The 15,592-nt window shown below is 42.5% G+C and overlaps 1 protein-coding gene across 4 annotated transcripts in view; it reads right to left on the minus strand.

The window, feature by feature from the left end:
* Positions 1-379: 379 nt before the first annotated feature.
* ano9b (anoctamin 9b) overlaps positions 380-15,592 on the minus strand; it is a 43,946-nt gene continuing 28,733 nt past the window's right edge. For all 4 annotated transcript variants that reach the window (XR_012988286.1, XM_076291882.1, XM_076291881.1 and 1 more), the window contains 2 exons: positions 3,381-3,493; positions 380-2,750 (listed from right to left, as the gene is read on the minus strand). Coding sequence is in view for 3 of the 4 variants with exons in the window: in XM_076291882.1 (XP_076147997.1) it covers positions 2,717-2,750; positions 3,381-3,493 (147 nt within the window). In the remaining variant the exon portion in view is untranslated. The remainder of the gene's footprint in view (positions 2,751-3,380; positions 3,494-15,592) is intronic.

A 15,592-nucleotide genomic window follows, 5' to 3' on the forward strand; every position in this document is an offset into this window, starting at 1 on the left:
GGCAAGGCAGCGCTTAGGATTAGTGTCAGGGTTAGGCAAGGCAGCGTTTAGGATTAGTGTCAGGGTTAGGCAAGGCAGCGCTCGACGGTGGGGGCCCAACACACCATCGAGCCAAGTTTTTCAACCAGGCCCTCTCCACTTTACTGCATTGAGTGGGACTAGAGACAGAAGAGTTGCCTCCTGAGTCTCTGCATTTGTTTCACTCATTTCAAAACACACTCACTGTATTACACATGCAGCAGACACACATGCTGCTGAACGTGTGTGTGTGTGTGTGTGTGTGTGTGTGATGCACCTCAGCTCATTAAAACTACTCCTGTGACATGAAATCTGTGCTTTTAACATCTATGCATTTAGTCATTTAGCTGACACTGTGTGATTCAATAAAATATTATTTTATTAGCAAAATTAAATTGTAAAGGTCAAGAAACCAAAGTGTGTGGACTGGTCAACTACATGAAGTCATACACTACAATTAGTGTAATGTTTGCAGGGTTTTATGCTTAGTGGACTCTCACCCTCATCGAAGACACAGGTTGATAAATTATGAACAAACCCTTTAACTCAGCACTATGGAAACATTATTTCAGAATACAGATTTGCGGTTAAAAACAGCATCAAACATGTAAACACTCAAATGTAAAATATTCAAAACATGTCGAATAAAAGAAATTGTAGAAATTGAAATTGTATTAGTTCATATTTGGTCATTTCAACGTTGGTTAAACAACATACTAGTACTTTGGACATAATATTGTACCTTGATTAAAACCGCTGCACATAAGAGTTTGCAGCTCATCTTAAACAAACAGCTCACATGATAAGTTACTGAAAAGGCCACCGACACACTGAGGACGTCTAGATCCTCAGCAAGCACAACGCGAGAAATAAATGTTATGGACTAGGGCTGGGCGATATGGCTGAAAACTGTATCACAATATAAGTATTTCATATCAGTCGATATCGATAATTATTGATTTAAAAAAAAGAAAAAATCTATTTCAGATAAGCACCAGAAGGAAAAAAAGTTCAACTTAAACACTTTTATTTTAAACTTAACCTTCCTCTGATTTGAATCACCTCAGTTATCAATCAAAGCAAACAAGGAAAATAAATAGCAACACAATCATGACAAACACTCAAATAAATAAATGTGCACATAAGTCTGAATGAAAAGCAGCACTGGTTGAAGCCTGAAAATATTGTAAACAAAGTAGCTTAATTTGCTAGTTTATCATAGTCTACTGGTTAGACTTTTCAGTTTCCCCACATGTGTTTTAAGTTTCAAAAGTATACTTTTTCTCCTTGGGACAGGCCCGTTTGAGTCTTGGAAAATACTTTTCCATTTGCATCCGGATTGAGATGATTAGAATTTAGCAGTCAATTTGAATACAACAGTTAACAAATTCGTGCAGCGTGCTAATGATGCTAACCGGATTTAATAGCATTTAGCCAGTCGTCTTGCACGATTGTAAATGTTTGGATTACATGTGCATGTTGAGGAGGGATGCGCCTGTTGAGAGGGAGAGAGAGAGAGAGAGAGAGAGAGAGAGAGAGTGTGCACGGGGCAAGGACTCATTGAGAGTCTGTGTTGAGGTAGGCCTAAAGTTTAGTTTCATGTGCTCACGTGAAAGTTTCATGTGAAAAGGTTTTGCGTGCGCACACGAAACTTTCATGTGCTCACGTGAAACTTTCATGTGCGCACATGATCAATGAAGGTGCAGATCTGGATCATAACGATTGAAAGTTTCACGTACATGACAGTGGTTTCACGCACATGAAAGTTTCACGTGCACACATGAAAGTTTCACGTGCGCACAAGAAAGTTTCAGGTGAGCACATGAAAGTTTCACGTGAGCACATGAAACTAAACTTTAGATTTTTTTTGCTCATGTCCCCTTAGGGGCTCCGTAGGGAGGTGTGTGTTGCTTTTAATTATCGAATGTTCTATCGAACATATTTTTTATTGATATCGATTACATGTCTATTGCGATACATATCGCTATCGTTTTATCGCCCAGCCCTATTTTGGACCCATTCTTTGGATTACATGAATATACACACATATGTAAAAAAAATTAAAACCTCTCTTTCACTCACACACACACACACACACACACACACACACACACACACACACACACACACACACACACTTGTTTATTTAAAAACTGTTTCACAGTTTGCACAACTGCCAATTGTGCTAAGTATAGTCTTCAAGGTTTATCAACTGTGATCGGTCTAACACACTGAGCAAAAACACAACAGCCAATATATAATCCTGGACATACAAAATCTAGGGACATAAACATGTTCTTCTAACCTAATCCTGAGCGATAAAAACCTCTTAACATACCCACACACACACACACACACACACACACACACACACACACACACACACACTTGTATATGTAAGAGGGTGTGTAACTTAGGCATGTCGGTGAGGTCTTGTCCCGTTGCAATCACGCTTCTATTGCTTCTATGTGTTCTCATCTGGGTACAGTGATGACACAGTGTTGTATTAACATTTCAGCCAAAGCTGTGATGGTACTCTCTGATTTGAGATCAGTCCTTAAGGTCCACCTTCAGCAGAGAGCCTTCTTTCACTGCGCAAATTACATCTCAGGTGTGGGAGCGAGTATTTGTCAGCTTCTCTCGTCTGATTGGCTGAGGTCCAGTATGGGGTTGTGGCCTCTGAAGGATGTCCGTATGGTCATACCTGAGTGTCGTACCTGTAGTTCATAAACCTGTTGTAGACACATCAGCCATCAGCACCAGCACCAGAATCAGCATCAGAATCAGTCGGTTAACCCCCCCTCTGGCCCACAGTACTGATGATGGATGGGGCATACTGGCTATACTGTAAGTGTGCTGTCAGTACTGATGATGGATGGGGCATACTGTCTGTACTGTGTGCAGAATCAGCATCAGAATCAGCATCAGAATCAGTCGGTTAACCCCCCCCCCCCCTCTGGCCCACAGTACTGATGATGGATGGGGCATACTGTCTGTATGTGTGCTGTCAGTACTGATGATGGATGGGGCATACTGGCTGTACTGTGTGCTGTCAGTACTGATGATGGATGGGGCATACTGGGGCATACTGTGTGCTGTCAGTACTGATGATGGATGGGGCATACTGTCTGTACTGTGTGCTGTCTGGTCTGTTTAGATCTTTCTCAATCTGTTCCATCCTACCAGTCTGAGTAGGTTCTCCAGGTTTGCCTGTATAAGTATGTACTGGTGACCGAGTGTGAACTCTTTTTCTCCCTGTATAAGTATGTACTCATGATTGAGTATAAACTCATGTTCTCCCAGTTTGACTGTAAACTGCTCTTGTCTCTTGAGTTTGTCCTGTAGTGTGACTGTGTACTGACCTGAGCTCCTCTTTCAGTCTCTTGAATTTGTCCTCTAGTCTGCGGTTCTTCACCCTCATGGGGCTGTTGGGGATGAACCAGGCAGCGATGAACTTACACAGGACCACAACATGCTGTAGGAACAACATCACAGGCAAGCGTTACGCACAGAGCCATATAAAGGTACCTTTATATGGCTCTGGTTACGCATGTTAATACCAATACCAAGAAATACTCCCCCTTATAGAAGCTCCGCTTGAATAATTCTTACTACGGAACAAAGATTCTAGAGTGCTCTACTCTAGAATCTTTGCTACGGAACATGCCTGTAAATGTATGGTGTAGGCAGAGCCCACTGATCTATAAAGAACTAAAGTGTTCTTTATAGATCAGTGGCAGAGCCATATTAACATTTTTCATGTGACGTATTCTAGGTTCTATAGCTGTGTTTACATCCACCTGGTAGGCAAGGGAGGAGTTGAACCCACTGAACATGCAGCTGCCTCTCAGTAGGCTACATCTCTGTATTTCAGTAATGTCAACATTTCAGGCATCAATAAAGGTGATGATGAAACGTTATCCCATTGTTCAATATTTGATAGCCTGTCACAGGAACGTTATTTCGCTAAAATCGCCCTGATTTGGTGCACTGATCTGTATCGATAACGTTATGGGAGAACCTGCATGTAGTCTAATGGTAGCCTAACTTTTTTTCTCGGTTTACACGAAGACGATAAGACTTTCTTAGAAGCTGTGAAATTTGGCCATAAAGGAACATGTCTTCCCTCTGTAATGGAGTTAATAAATAAATAAATATTTCATATTTTATTTGCAATAGCTTCGTGAACCTTCATAAAATCCTCATTTATTTTCGTTTCCCTGTATTAGTTTTAGAGCATGTGAACCTGTACTGCCCCTTTAAGAGACTAAGTTTCGTTTTGTTGGCATCTCCGGTTTTTCCTCAGTCTGCGGTTGCTGATCTGAGGAAAGGTATACTTGTTTGTTAGCCGCATTATGAACATTTGTTTTACTCTATAAAATATGCATTATAATGCAGTCATAAGGGTGTAGGTAATGTTAGTGAACAAGCAAACTTAGATACATACGGTGTGATTTTGTATTTGATGCATTTAGATTAAGTACACTGTTTTCTCTGCTAACAGGCTACTGATATCCCGTGTGTATGAAGACTGCATGTCACAAGTTTTCTTGTTTTATGTCAATGTGTACAGCTCCACTTCGATGGAATAAAGCAACCAGAACACCAGTGCATGGCCATTCTTTACTTCAAAAGCAGACTCACACAGAACACAACGCAGGGCCCGTTACAATGGTGCCGTGACTTCATGAGGATTGGCTTTGGATCGACGTCAGCTCGTTCACCGTGGGAAGCTGCACAGATTATTCTGTTTGCATGGTATTCAGGTATTTTCTTGGACTGAATGATGTTATATCCTGTGTATCCAGCATACTTCTCTGAGCTCTGTGCATTGCCTTATGGACTGACTTTGGTGCATGCACGCAACATTTGAATATTTTTGAACTGAGTGAAAAAAAGAGAAGAGTGAATTTTCAATGGACAATTTAGTGCACAACTGATTTAACTTGTATATGTGAATTTGTAGTTTCTGTTTTTTTTTTCAATTGAATTTCTTGTTTTGTGCACTCAATACCTTAAGTGAAATTTGCATTTAGCAGTTTTTTTCTATGTTTTTGATTGTTGGAACTATGGCAGAGGGTGTGACATTTTCTGTTGGGGGTGAAGAGGGGGATGATAATTATGACTTTGAGGGCGGGATTGGTGTAGGAAGGGGATTCTATAAGTATCCTTTTGAAACCGGTACACCAGGGCCTAAAGTGAAACTATTAGCTAACCCAGTACTTACCTCCACAGGTTATGTAGAACGTTCCATGCCAAGACAAACTGATCAGAACACAGACATAGGCGCATCAGACCATTGTAGCTCAGCTGCAAAATGATAAGAGCTCACACAGCATACAAAATCCAGAACAGCCCTCAGAAGTGACACTGTCTAATGTAAAATTAGTTATGCATTCCGATGCAAAGGAGCCTCCTATAGTCAGAGGCGATGGATCAGACAAGCTCACAGTTGATGAGTGGGAAACTCTCATGACCGGGCTATCCCAGTTAATGAGCATTCTCAGGAAATTTTAGCTAAGCTTATGGGAAAGGCAGGGGATGTGGTGAAGATAAAGTTGCGCAACACATCTGTAGACCACACTCAGAATCCCCAGGTGATATTTGACATTTTGAAACAGCATTTTAGTGTGCGACTTGATGAGCACATGCAAGCCAAGAAAAGCCGTGCTTCTGTTAAGTCACATCAGTCAGACACAGTGGCGTGCAAAGCCCATTCACAGTGCCATGCACCTTTTGTAGACAGCAGGCCTGACCCGAGTACCACTGCACTGCAGGCTCCGGCATCCTCTGCAGTTAATGCTGACAATGATTACATGAGGAGTTTGGTGGGATTGCTAGACAGGTTAGTGACGCAGCAGAGTCAGGTGCCAGCCAGCCTGAGCAGCCAAACTATAGCGCCTCCAACTCCCCGTAAGAAATGCAGAGTCTGTAGCCATTTTGATCACTCTACAGTGTCACACTGCAGACCAGAAAATAGATGTCTGAAGTGCCTATCCCCTGGTCATTGGAAGAAGGATTGCACCCAGCGTTTTAGCCAGCAGCACTCTCGGCCTACTGGCAGCACAGAGGGACAGAACCAAAATTTAAACTAGAGAGCCCACACCTGGAGGGAGGTGGTGTGGGTAAAATGGCGGAATCCCTCTCTGAGGATTTTGATTTAATTAGTTTGTTTGAAGAAAGCTGTGCTAATGCTACTAAGGGGTCAAAGATCGTTATTCAAGCCAGCCAGAAGATTCATGCTTTCAGTGAGCTTTTCTATGTTCCTGTCATCATCAACCACCAAATTCAGCTTAAAGGCATGTTAGATTCAGGCTCCATGGCATGCACCATCAGTGGACCTGCAGTGGAGAAAATCAGATGTGCTGGTGTCTTACCTGAAAAGCAGCATCCTGAAGAAAACATTGTGTTAATAGGCTGTGGTGGTCAGCGTACTCAACCAGAGGGGTTTTATGAGTTAAAGATCCAGCTCTATGGCACATGTTGCATAGTACCCACTTTAGTCCCTGAACAGCCAGATGACCTTATATTAGGGTCAAATGTCATCAAACACCTAATGCATGATTTAAAGACTGATAGTAACTACTTCTAGATACAAACATCAGTCTAATTTTGAAGTTGACCACTTCTTGTCAATGTTCACCAGTGTTGAGCGGTGGAAGGGGAGTGAGGTTCCTGACAAGGTTGGAAAGGTTAAGCTTACTCAAGCAGTCACTCTTTCACCCAGGCATGAACACCTTGTTTGGGGCAGACTTCCCCCTAATGTACCTATGTCACCTGGCAGCACGGTCTTGGTGGAGCCAACTGGGTCCAAAGTTCAGCCACAGGGTGTTCTTGTTGGCCGGCTCATCACACCTCTGTGGGGTGATAGGTGGGTGCCCATGACCGTTGTGAACCCATCAGAAAAACCTGTCACACTGAAGAGAAATTGTAAGATGGCTGATGCGTATCCCTGCTTGGCATTAGAGGATTTTAATGTCTTTCAAGGCTTGCATGTTGCCTCAGAGAAACAACAATCAAGAGTTTTTCACAGTCCATGTCCTAGTATCCAGCCTACTGCTAGTTTGGCGGAGCTTGGCTTGACTGACATCAAGATTGATTCGTCCCACATTAGTGAACCTTGTAGGATTGAGCTTACCCAGCTGCTTACTGAGTTCCAGAAATTTTTTGTGAACATTCACTTGACTGTGGTGAAGTGAAGGAATACACTCACCGCATTCGCCTGACCGACAACCGTCCATTTCGCTTACCATATAGGAGGGTGCCTTCCACCCATTATCAGAAGCTGAGGCAGGTGCTCACTGATATGGAGAAAAAGGGAATTATTTGAAAGTCCACAAGTGAATACTAGGGGTGTAACGGTACACAGAAGTCACGGTTCGGTTCATACCTCGGTTCGGACATCACGGTTCGGTACAATGGAGGGAAAAGCAAAAAAAAAATGCAGAAAGCATTTTTTTTTGTACATGTCTCAGGCTGTACCACCTAGTGTCATACAGTCTCTTCCCTGAGTTATCTGCAACAGCCTGAAGTGTGTAAGATATAGGCTAAACGGTACAATAAGAACCCAGACTCCATCTGTAACTTGTAAACAAAATAAGACAATCAGCTATAAAACTGAAAATAGGCCTACAGCATCTCTTATTTCTGAAAGTGCAAATTACATAGAAAAACGATTTTTAAAAATCCACTTAAGCAAGACCTTCACCATCTGTGTTTAGTTGTATATGGAAGGGTCTACAAGTTGCCTCAATATTTTTTTTATTGTGTGTAAAGTAATAATCTAGCCTACTAACTGTGAAAATATCACACTATTTTGCCTTTAAAAAAAAAAACGAAATTGCTCCTTTCATTTCATAAACAGACCACAACTAGAAGTCACGTGACTTTGCCCTTTGACGTTAACTCACCGTAGCATGGTTTGTTTATTAGCCTGGTTAGCGTTGTCACTTTATTTTACTGTCTATGCACTTAACACTACCAGCTCCTCATGTGAGAAGTTACAAGTTACCCCAACATAAAGGTAATTACCACGCGATTTACATAGCTTTCTGTCATTACGAAATCATTTAATTTAAGCCATAAGTTTTGGCCCTATTTGTATGTGTATCCAAAGGCTGCTGAAGCGCAGGGTAAGTTGTTTTTTCCCCTCGTTTCAGTGATTGGTAACCTACATCATCTGGGTGATGGCTTCGAATATGTGTAGCATTATATCCACTCACATACCCAACAACTGCTGAACAACGCCGACACACAGTTTCATCTTATCCACCACTCTTTCGCCTGTACTAACGTTACTGTAACTGAAGTTCTCAAACTTGCGATATTAAAGAGACCAGCGGATTCTCTAACTCTTGTGGGTCTAACCTTAGTGCTGCTAATGACTGACGGACTCGACCGACGACCTGACAAAAAAAACATAGGCGCAAATCAGAGCTTCAGAGCTAAGGCGAGGTTACAGATTAGCGTTAGGTGTCGCTAAAGCATAGCTGTCAACCCTCCCGTTTTTTCCGGGTTTCTCACGTATTTTGACTTATTTCCCGCTGTCTTCCCGTTTTAATATTTTCCCGTAAATATCCCGTATTTTAACAATCTCATAACATTAGCTCTACCATCTGACTTGTCAGTCTCTGTACTGTTGTCCTATTGCTACACCCTTGCCCTTCCAACGAAACAGATGTTTTCAAAGCATCGTTTTGCTTGCTTGAAGGCGACAGTGACTATTTAAGATGACGGCGTGGCACCTGCATAGTGTACGGCCGCACGCACTGTGTATCTGCCTACCTACGAGTAGAGAAAGAATTCCCCCTGTTTGTATACACTCCAAGTTGGCCTTCCCAACTCTGCACTGTAGTCCATAAACTGCATGACAGGCTATTTATATTTTCTCTCTAAAATCTCTAAAATAACCAAATGCATTTGTTCAGCTTTATGAAGAATTACGCACTAGGCTACTTGGAACGCACACATTTTGTTTGCGCAGGAGAGATGACAGCGCACAGGCAATCGATTAGGCTACAGAACTTCCTTGCTAGGGCTGTATAAAGTTGACCAAATTAATATAGGCTGTTAATATAGAGGTAAATAAAGTAGGCTACTTTGTTGTATTGTTTAGCTGACCAATGCACGAGCTTGCAATTATGAAACGGACTAATGCTGCAACCCTTTCAACGTTGGGGGACGAATGTTGACATTTTCCCGTATTCTGCGCGAGAAACCCGGGAAATCTCCCTTATTTTCAAAGCTCAATGTTGACAGCTATGCGCTAAAGAACTCCCGTAACTCTCGCTACTTAACAGTAATTGCGCATTACATTAATTAATGCGCACACAAGTTTTATGTATTTTTATACCGTGTATTCTCTGTGTAAATTCATGCACCGAACCGTGACGCCCGTACCGTTTCGGTTCAATACGAATACATGAACCGTTACACCCCTAGTGAATACGCATCACCTCTGGTAATGGTGTGGAAAAAGGATGGTGGCCTACGGATTTGTGTCGATTTCAGATGGCTGAATGTGTGAACATTGAAAGATGCCCACCCTTTACCGCACCAATCTGATTGTCTGGCCGCTCTTGGTGGCAATTGTTTTTTTAGTACAATGGACCTCACTTCAGGGTTTTATAATATCCCAATGCACGAAGATGACAAGAAATACACAGCATTCACGACACCCCTGGGTTTGCATGAATACAATCGCATGCCTCAAGGGCTGTGCAATAGCCCCGCATCCTTTATGAGGATGATGATGGGAATTTTTAGGGACATGAATTTCACTAAGCTGTTGTGCTATCTTGATGATCTCTTAGTGTATGCTCCATCCAAGAGTGAGGCCCTGTCAAGACTGCGTACGGTGATTGAGAGGCTGAGAGAGAACAACTTGAAACTGGCCCCAAAGAAATGCCATTTGCTGCAGAAGGAAGTGAGGTTTTTAGGTCATGATATCAATGGAGAGGGTGTGTCTGTGGATCCGGCAAAGGTGGAGGTCATCACAAACATGAAGGTGCAACATCTTATGGAGCATGATGTGCTTTTCTGTCCGGAAAATAAAGTCCTTCCTCTGTATGGTATTCTACTACCAACACTTCATACCCAGCTGTTCTGCTATAGCGAAGCCTTTATTTGCATTTACTGCAGGGCAAAAAAGGAGAGGTTGTGTAGCTAAAGACAGTTCCAAGGTGTTTATCGTAAGCTTACTCCAGCAGAATGGACAGAGGAATGTAGCAATGCTTTTGATAAGCTGAAAGTCATGTTGCTCGAATGTGTCATTCTTGCTCATCCAGATTTTGAGCAGCCTTTCATCCTGTCGATTGACGCTTCATTGGATGGACTTGGAACAGTCCTTTCTCAAGTGCCTCGGGGGGAATCAAAAGCCAGGCCTATTGCTTTCGCGAGCAAGACGCTCAGCGTGTCACAAAGGAAATATCCCGCTCACAGACTGGAGTTTATGGCCTTGAAATGGAGTGTGTGCGAGAAGTTTAGCCACTAGTTAAGGGGTCATAGCTTCACTGTCTGGACGGACAATAATCCCCTTACTTACCTTCTGACAAAGCCCAAATTGGATGCCTGTGAGCTCCGATGGGTGGCCAAACTTGCCTCTTTTTCCTTTGACCTCAAGCACCTTCCTGGGAAAAGAAATGTGGTGGCAGATGCTTTAAGCAGGGATGTTTTTGCCAGGCCCATTAGCGAAAGGTTGTTAAAGGAACCGTATGTGAGTCTCAGTCAGGAGGCTTATGATGTGGGTGAGGAGTCGGTACAGGATGTTTTCAGGGTCAGCTCCCAGTATCAAACAGTCAAGTCAGTTAGCAATCACCTGTCAAGATTTGTGTGTGACGCAGCCGAAATGAGAGCTCTTTGTCAGGCCCACTGTGACTGGACTGACGCGGCAGAGTCCCGAGCAATGTGCACAACTCAACAATTGCAACAGCTCGCAGGCAGTCAAGATACACTGGCCATGTTTTCTGCTCAGGAGCTCCAATTCAGCCAGGAGCAAGACCCGTACATTTCAAAAGTGCTGCCCTTTGTCACTGCCAGAAGGCGGCCAAGTAGACGTGAAAGGCATGGTGTTCATTCAAAGGTCCTTAGGCTGCTCAAGCAGTTAGACAAACTGGAAGTTCGGAATGACATTTTGTATAGAGTGTCAAAGGATCCTGTGTCCAAACAGAAAAGATACCAATATGTTTTACCTGATAGTCTTAAGGACAGAGCATTAACAGGCCTTCATGATCTTGCAGGTCATCAGGGACAGGACCGAACTCTATTGCTTGCAAGACAGTGCTTCTATTGGTCTAATATGGAGAGCGACATTAGAGGATATGTTCGATGTTGCCAAAGATGTGTGCTCGCAAAGTCGCCAGACCCTGCTGCTCGTGCGCCTTTAGAAAGTATCAAGAGCTCATTTCCGATGGAACTTGTATGTATGGACTTCTGGTCCGCAGAGGATAGTAAGCAGCGCTCAGTGGACGTTCTGGTGGTAACCGATCACTTCACAAAGCTTGCTCACGCTTTCCCCTGTGTTAATCAGACAGCCAAACAAGTCGCCAAGAAACTGTGGGACAATGTATTTTGTGTTTACGGTTTCCCGGAGAGAATACATTCTGATCAGGGCACAAATTTTGAGAGTAATCTGATAGCAGAGCTCCTACGTCTAGCAGGTGTTGCAAAATCACGTACGACAGCCTATCACCCAATGGGAAACGGTGCTACTGAACGATTTAATCATACTTTGGGTAGTATGCTTCGTACTCTGCCTCTCAAGGCAAAACATCAATGGCCCCAGCAAATTCAAACACTCATATTTGCATACAATGCTACTGTCCATGAAACTACGGGTTACGCCCCTTTTTTTTTTTGATGTTTGGGCGCATCCCTAGATTGCCAGTAGACATCATGTTTAAGCCAGTTCTTAATGACCCTGGAGTCGTCAACTATGGCACTTACGCAAAGTCTCTGCTCTGGCCTAAAAAGTGCTATGGAAATTGCACAGAAACACTCCTCTGCCGAGCAACAACATCAGACTCAGCAATACAACAAACGAGTCAAAGGCACTTACCTGTCTGTGGGAGATCGTGTTCTAGTAGCAAATAAGACGAGTGGGAGGATGGGGTCTACACAGTCATTGGATCAAACCCTCGTCTTCACGTGTATAAGATAAAGGATGCCACAGGACGTATAAGGACTGTTCACCGGAATCTGTTACTAGAGGTGAATTTCTTACCACTCCTTGAGACTACTGTGGATGAGGACTCACATGATCATGATCAGTCAATGATAAGTAATGAGTCTGATGAGGACTGTGACAATGATGAGGATGCAGCTGAAGAATCAGCAGCTCAGGAAGATGACACAAGTGATCGATTAGAGGAATCTATTGTTTCACCATTTGATGATTCAGTCGTACCTCACCCACACCAGCTGCTTCACAGGCAGATACACTACATTCAACACAGACTGATATACATGCTCCTGATCTACCAGACAGAAGTACTGAGGCCGGTGGCCATGTTACAACTCGTGCAGGTAGATTAGTGAAATCAGTGAACAGGCTAATAGAATCTATGGTTCAAAGACCATTCTTGAAGGGTTAATCATATAGAGTTTAACCAGGTTTTTTGTTTTGTTTTGAGTATTTTGACTTTGATTCCTTCCATATGAATGGTTATTAGTGGGTATTTAGGGCCAAGTGTGTGGTGTAACAGGCATCACATTTATCTAAGGGAGTTAAGGGACTTGATCAACCTCTTATTTTCTCTTAACCTTGCATGAGAGGTAACCTTTTTGAGTTGACAGTTAGTGGACTAGGTCTACTTTTGTCTAGAGCCAGTGTACCAGTGTGAGACATTACCCAGTTTTTCAAAAGCACTCCTAACACCAGGATGTTGGTGAATTTCAGGAGGGATGTATTTAACAGTACACTACGGGTGACCCGTATTCGGGCAAATACAGTGCCCCCCACCTCCCCCCAACAACCCCCATGCATTTCTTTGCACCTTATCATGAACTACCATAGTCATGCTATATACCATTTTAAAGCTGAGAAACTCAAGAATCGATATATGTAAAGCTTTCCATGAATTAACATATATTTCGTGTGTAAAATATAAGTTTATCCCGATATATAACATATCAGAATACCTCCACCACCCCCCAAAGTTGCTGCGTTCATACTTTGTCACTTGTCTGTATGGCCGTACCAATAAGTTAGCCCAGCATGCTTGGTCTTGAAATTTTCGTAAGAATCCATAGATGTAAAATATCTACATTGTTTTATTGCCAATATATTGAGTAGTTGTACACGCCAGTACAAACAAAACAGATACATACGAAAAGAAGCGAAGTAAAAACTTATTTTTCGCGGAAATCCAGATATTTCGGTTTTACTTCCATTATTGTCGCTGGATTCACGGTACTCCGCGTGTTCACGAGGCTCTTCTGATTACATCGATACCCATTACATGTCTGTAGGACCAATGAGAGTCGAGATAGATGCCATCAAAGCCAATGAGTCACGTAAGCGATGAATCTGACAACTAGTCTTTGAATGGTCATAGCGCTGCGTCTGAGTGAGCCAATGAGATGGGACCTAGATGTCTGTGTAGCCAATGAGGAGAGCTTTCTTTAGACATGTGACACATAGTCACATTCTACTTCCCTGTCGGCTAAACTCAAGGCGCATAGCCCATGCGTAACCAGATTCCGAAGCAGTGGTTTGGAAGTTTGTTACTAAACAAGCAAGAGACATGTTTTTGAAGGTTTTTGTTCGTAAAACATTTTTGCCAAAGAGACAAAAAAAGACGAAACATGTCGAAGAACCCGAGGACATTGAAGATCTGGAGGACATCGATGAAGGAGAAGAAAGCAATTTCTCGGAATGCGACTCCGAGGAGGAGCTGGGAAGGACCCCAATTTTGAGCTGTGAGTAGACTACTTATATCCATATACAGTTACAGATACAGTTTAGTTTGCTTTTGTAATGTTTATTTCATTTAGCTTTGTTTCATAGTGTGAACAGTGTGAACAGTGTTCTGGTACCTGGGGGGGAGGGGAGTTAGGTGAGAATGCAGTGTGTGTTTGTGTGTGTGTGTGTGTGTGTGTAAAAGAGAGAGCAGGGGGAGGTGTGACCTGAGTACACACATTTATATCATTTGTATAAGTTGTTGGGAAGGGTTTTCATATACTTTAGTGGGTCTGAGCCTAACTTCCATCTGTACAATTGTTTCAGTGACAGCGATGAAGACTGGGCCCCGCCAAGCAAAAAAACAAGAGCTGAGGATCCTGTGTCTGAGGAAGAGGAGCCGGTGGCCGAGACTATTTCAGTTGTTCATAACACGTTCCATTTTGTTGACCGTGGTTGCCAACACAAATACATTTCTATTGCATTGAATGTGAATCATTTGATGTTTCGTTTGCCAGGGTATTGTTATTTTTTACCTTTGTTTCATTTTATAATACAAATGTTCACTGCATTACCTTGTTTGTCCTTTTTTCATGGAAATCTCAAAGGCGTAGGAGCAAAAGTAAGAGTTTCAGGTCAGATAATGCTTCTCTGGACTCATGGCACAGCCACTGCAAAGCACTCCAGGTACAAGCAACATGACACAGAGAGTGTAACCTTTCATTTGACACCAAGATCATGGTTCTACATAAAGGGGTTCTTGTATAGGAAGAGTTTTAGTTTTGGGTAACCAAAGGTCCTTTTGGAGTCTCCAAATGGACACTTAGCAAAACGCATGTGTATGCCCACACAAATATGGGTCCCACACAGTCATACTTCATCCTATAAGGATCTACTTTGACATACAGATTCACAAGACCTGGTAGTGGGCCTCAGTGGTGTTTTCAAGAGAACATAAGTGACCAAGAGGGCAGAATGTGGTCATTTCTAGAGATGTACATAACCGCCTATAAAATAAACTATCATTCTACCCTTTGCCACTCTCTGATAGTTCATCACACAGTCAATCTATTGGTACCAAAAAATTCTACAAGGCCTTAGCTTTCCAAAGAGGTCAGGCACTTGATTGTAAGTCAAAGTATGTGGCAACAGGGCCATTTTAAGTAGGCGGTGTGCAATTTCGAGGAAAAACTCAAAATAGGGGTGGAAATGTAATAAATAAATAAATATTTCATATTTTATTTGCAATAGCTTCGTGAACCTTCACCAAATCCTGATTTATTTCCGTTTCCCTGTATTAGTTTTAGAGCATGTGAACCTGTACTGCCCCTTTAAGAGACTAAGTTTTGTTTTGTTGGCATCTCCGGTTTTTCCTCAGTCTGTGGTTGCTGATCTGAGGAAAGGTATACTTGTTTGTTAGCCGCATTATGAACATTTGTTTTACTCTATAAAATATGCATTATAATGCAGTCATAAGGGTGTAGGTAATGTTAGTGAACAAGCAAACTTAGATACGTACGGTGTGATTTTGTATTTGATGCATTTAGATTAAGTACACTGTTTTCTCTGCTAACAGGTTACTGATATCCCGTGTGTATGACGACTGCATGTCACAAGTTTTCTTGTTTTATGTCAATGTGTACAGGTATGTTGAACTCAGTGTATGTCTTTGTTATA

This window comes from Alosa pseudoharengus, unplaced genomic scaffold (assembly GCF_046254945.1).
Source record: "Alosa pseudoharengus isolate Yale_2024_CS ecotype anadromous, Long Island Sound unplaced genomic scaffold, YU_APseudo_1.1 YU_APseudo_1.1_scf_19, whole genome shotgun sequence".
NCBI classification, from domain to species: Eukaryota; Metazoa; Chordata; class Actinopteri; order Clupeiformes; family Clupeidae; genus Alosa; species Alosa pseudoharengus.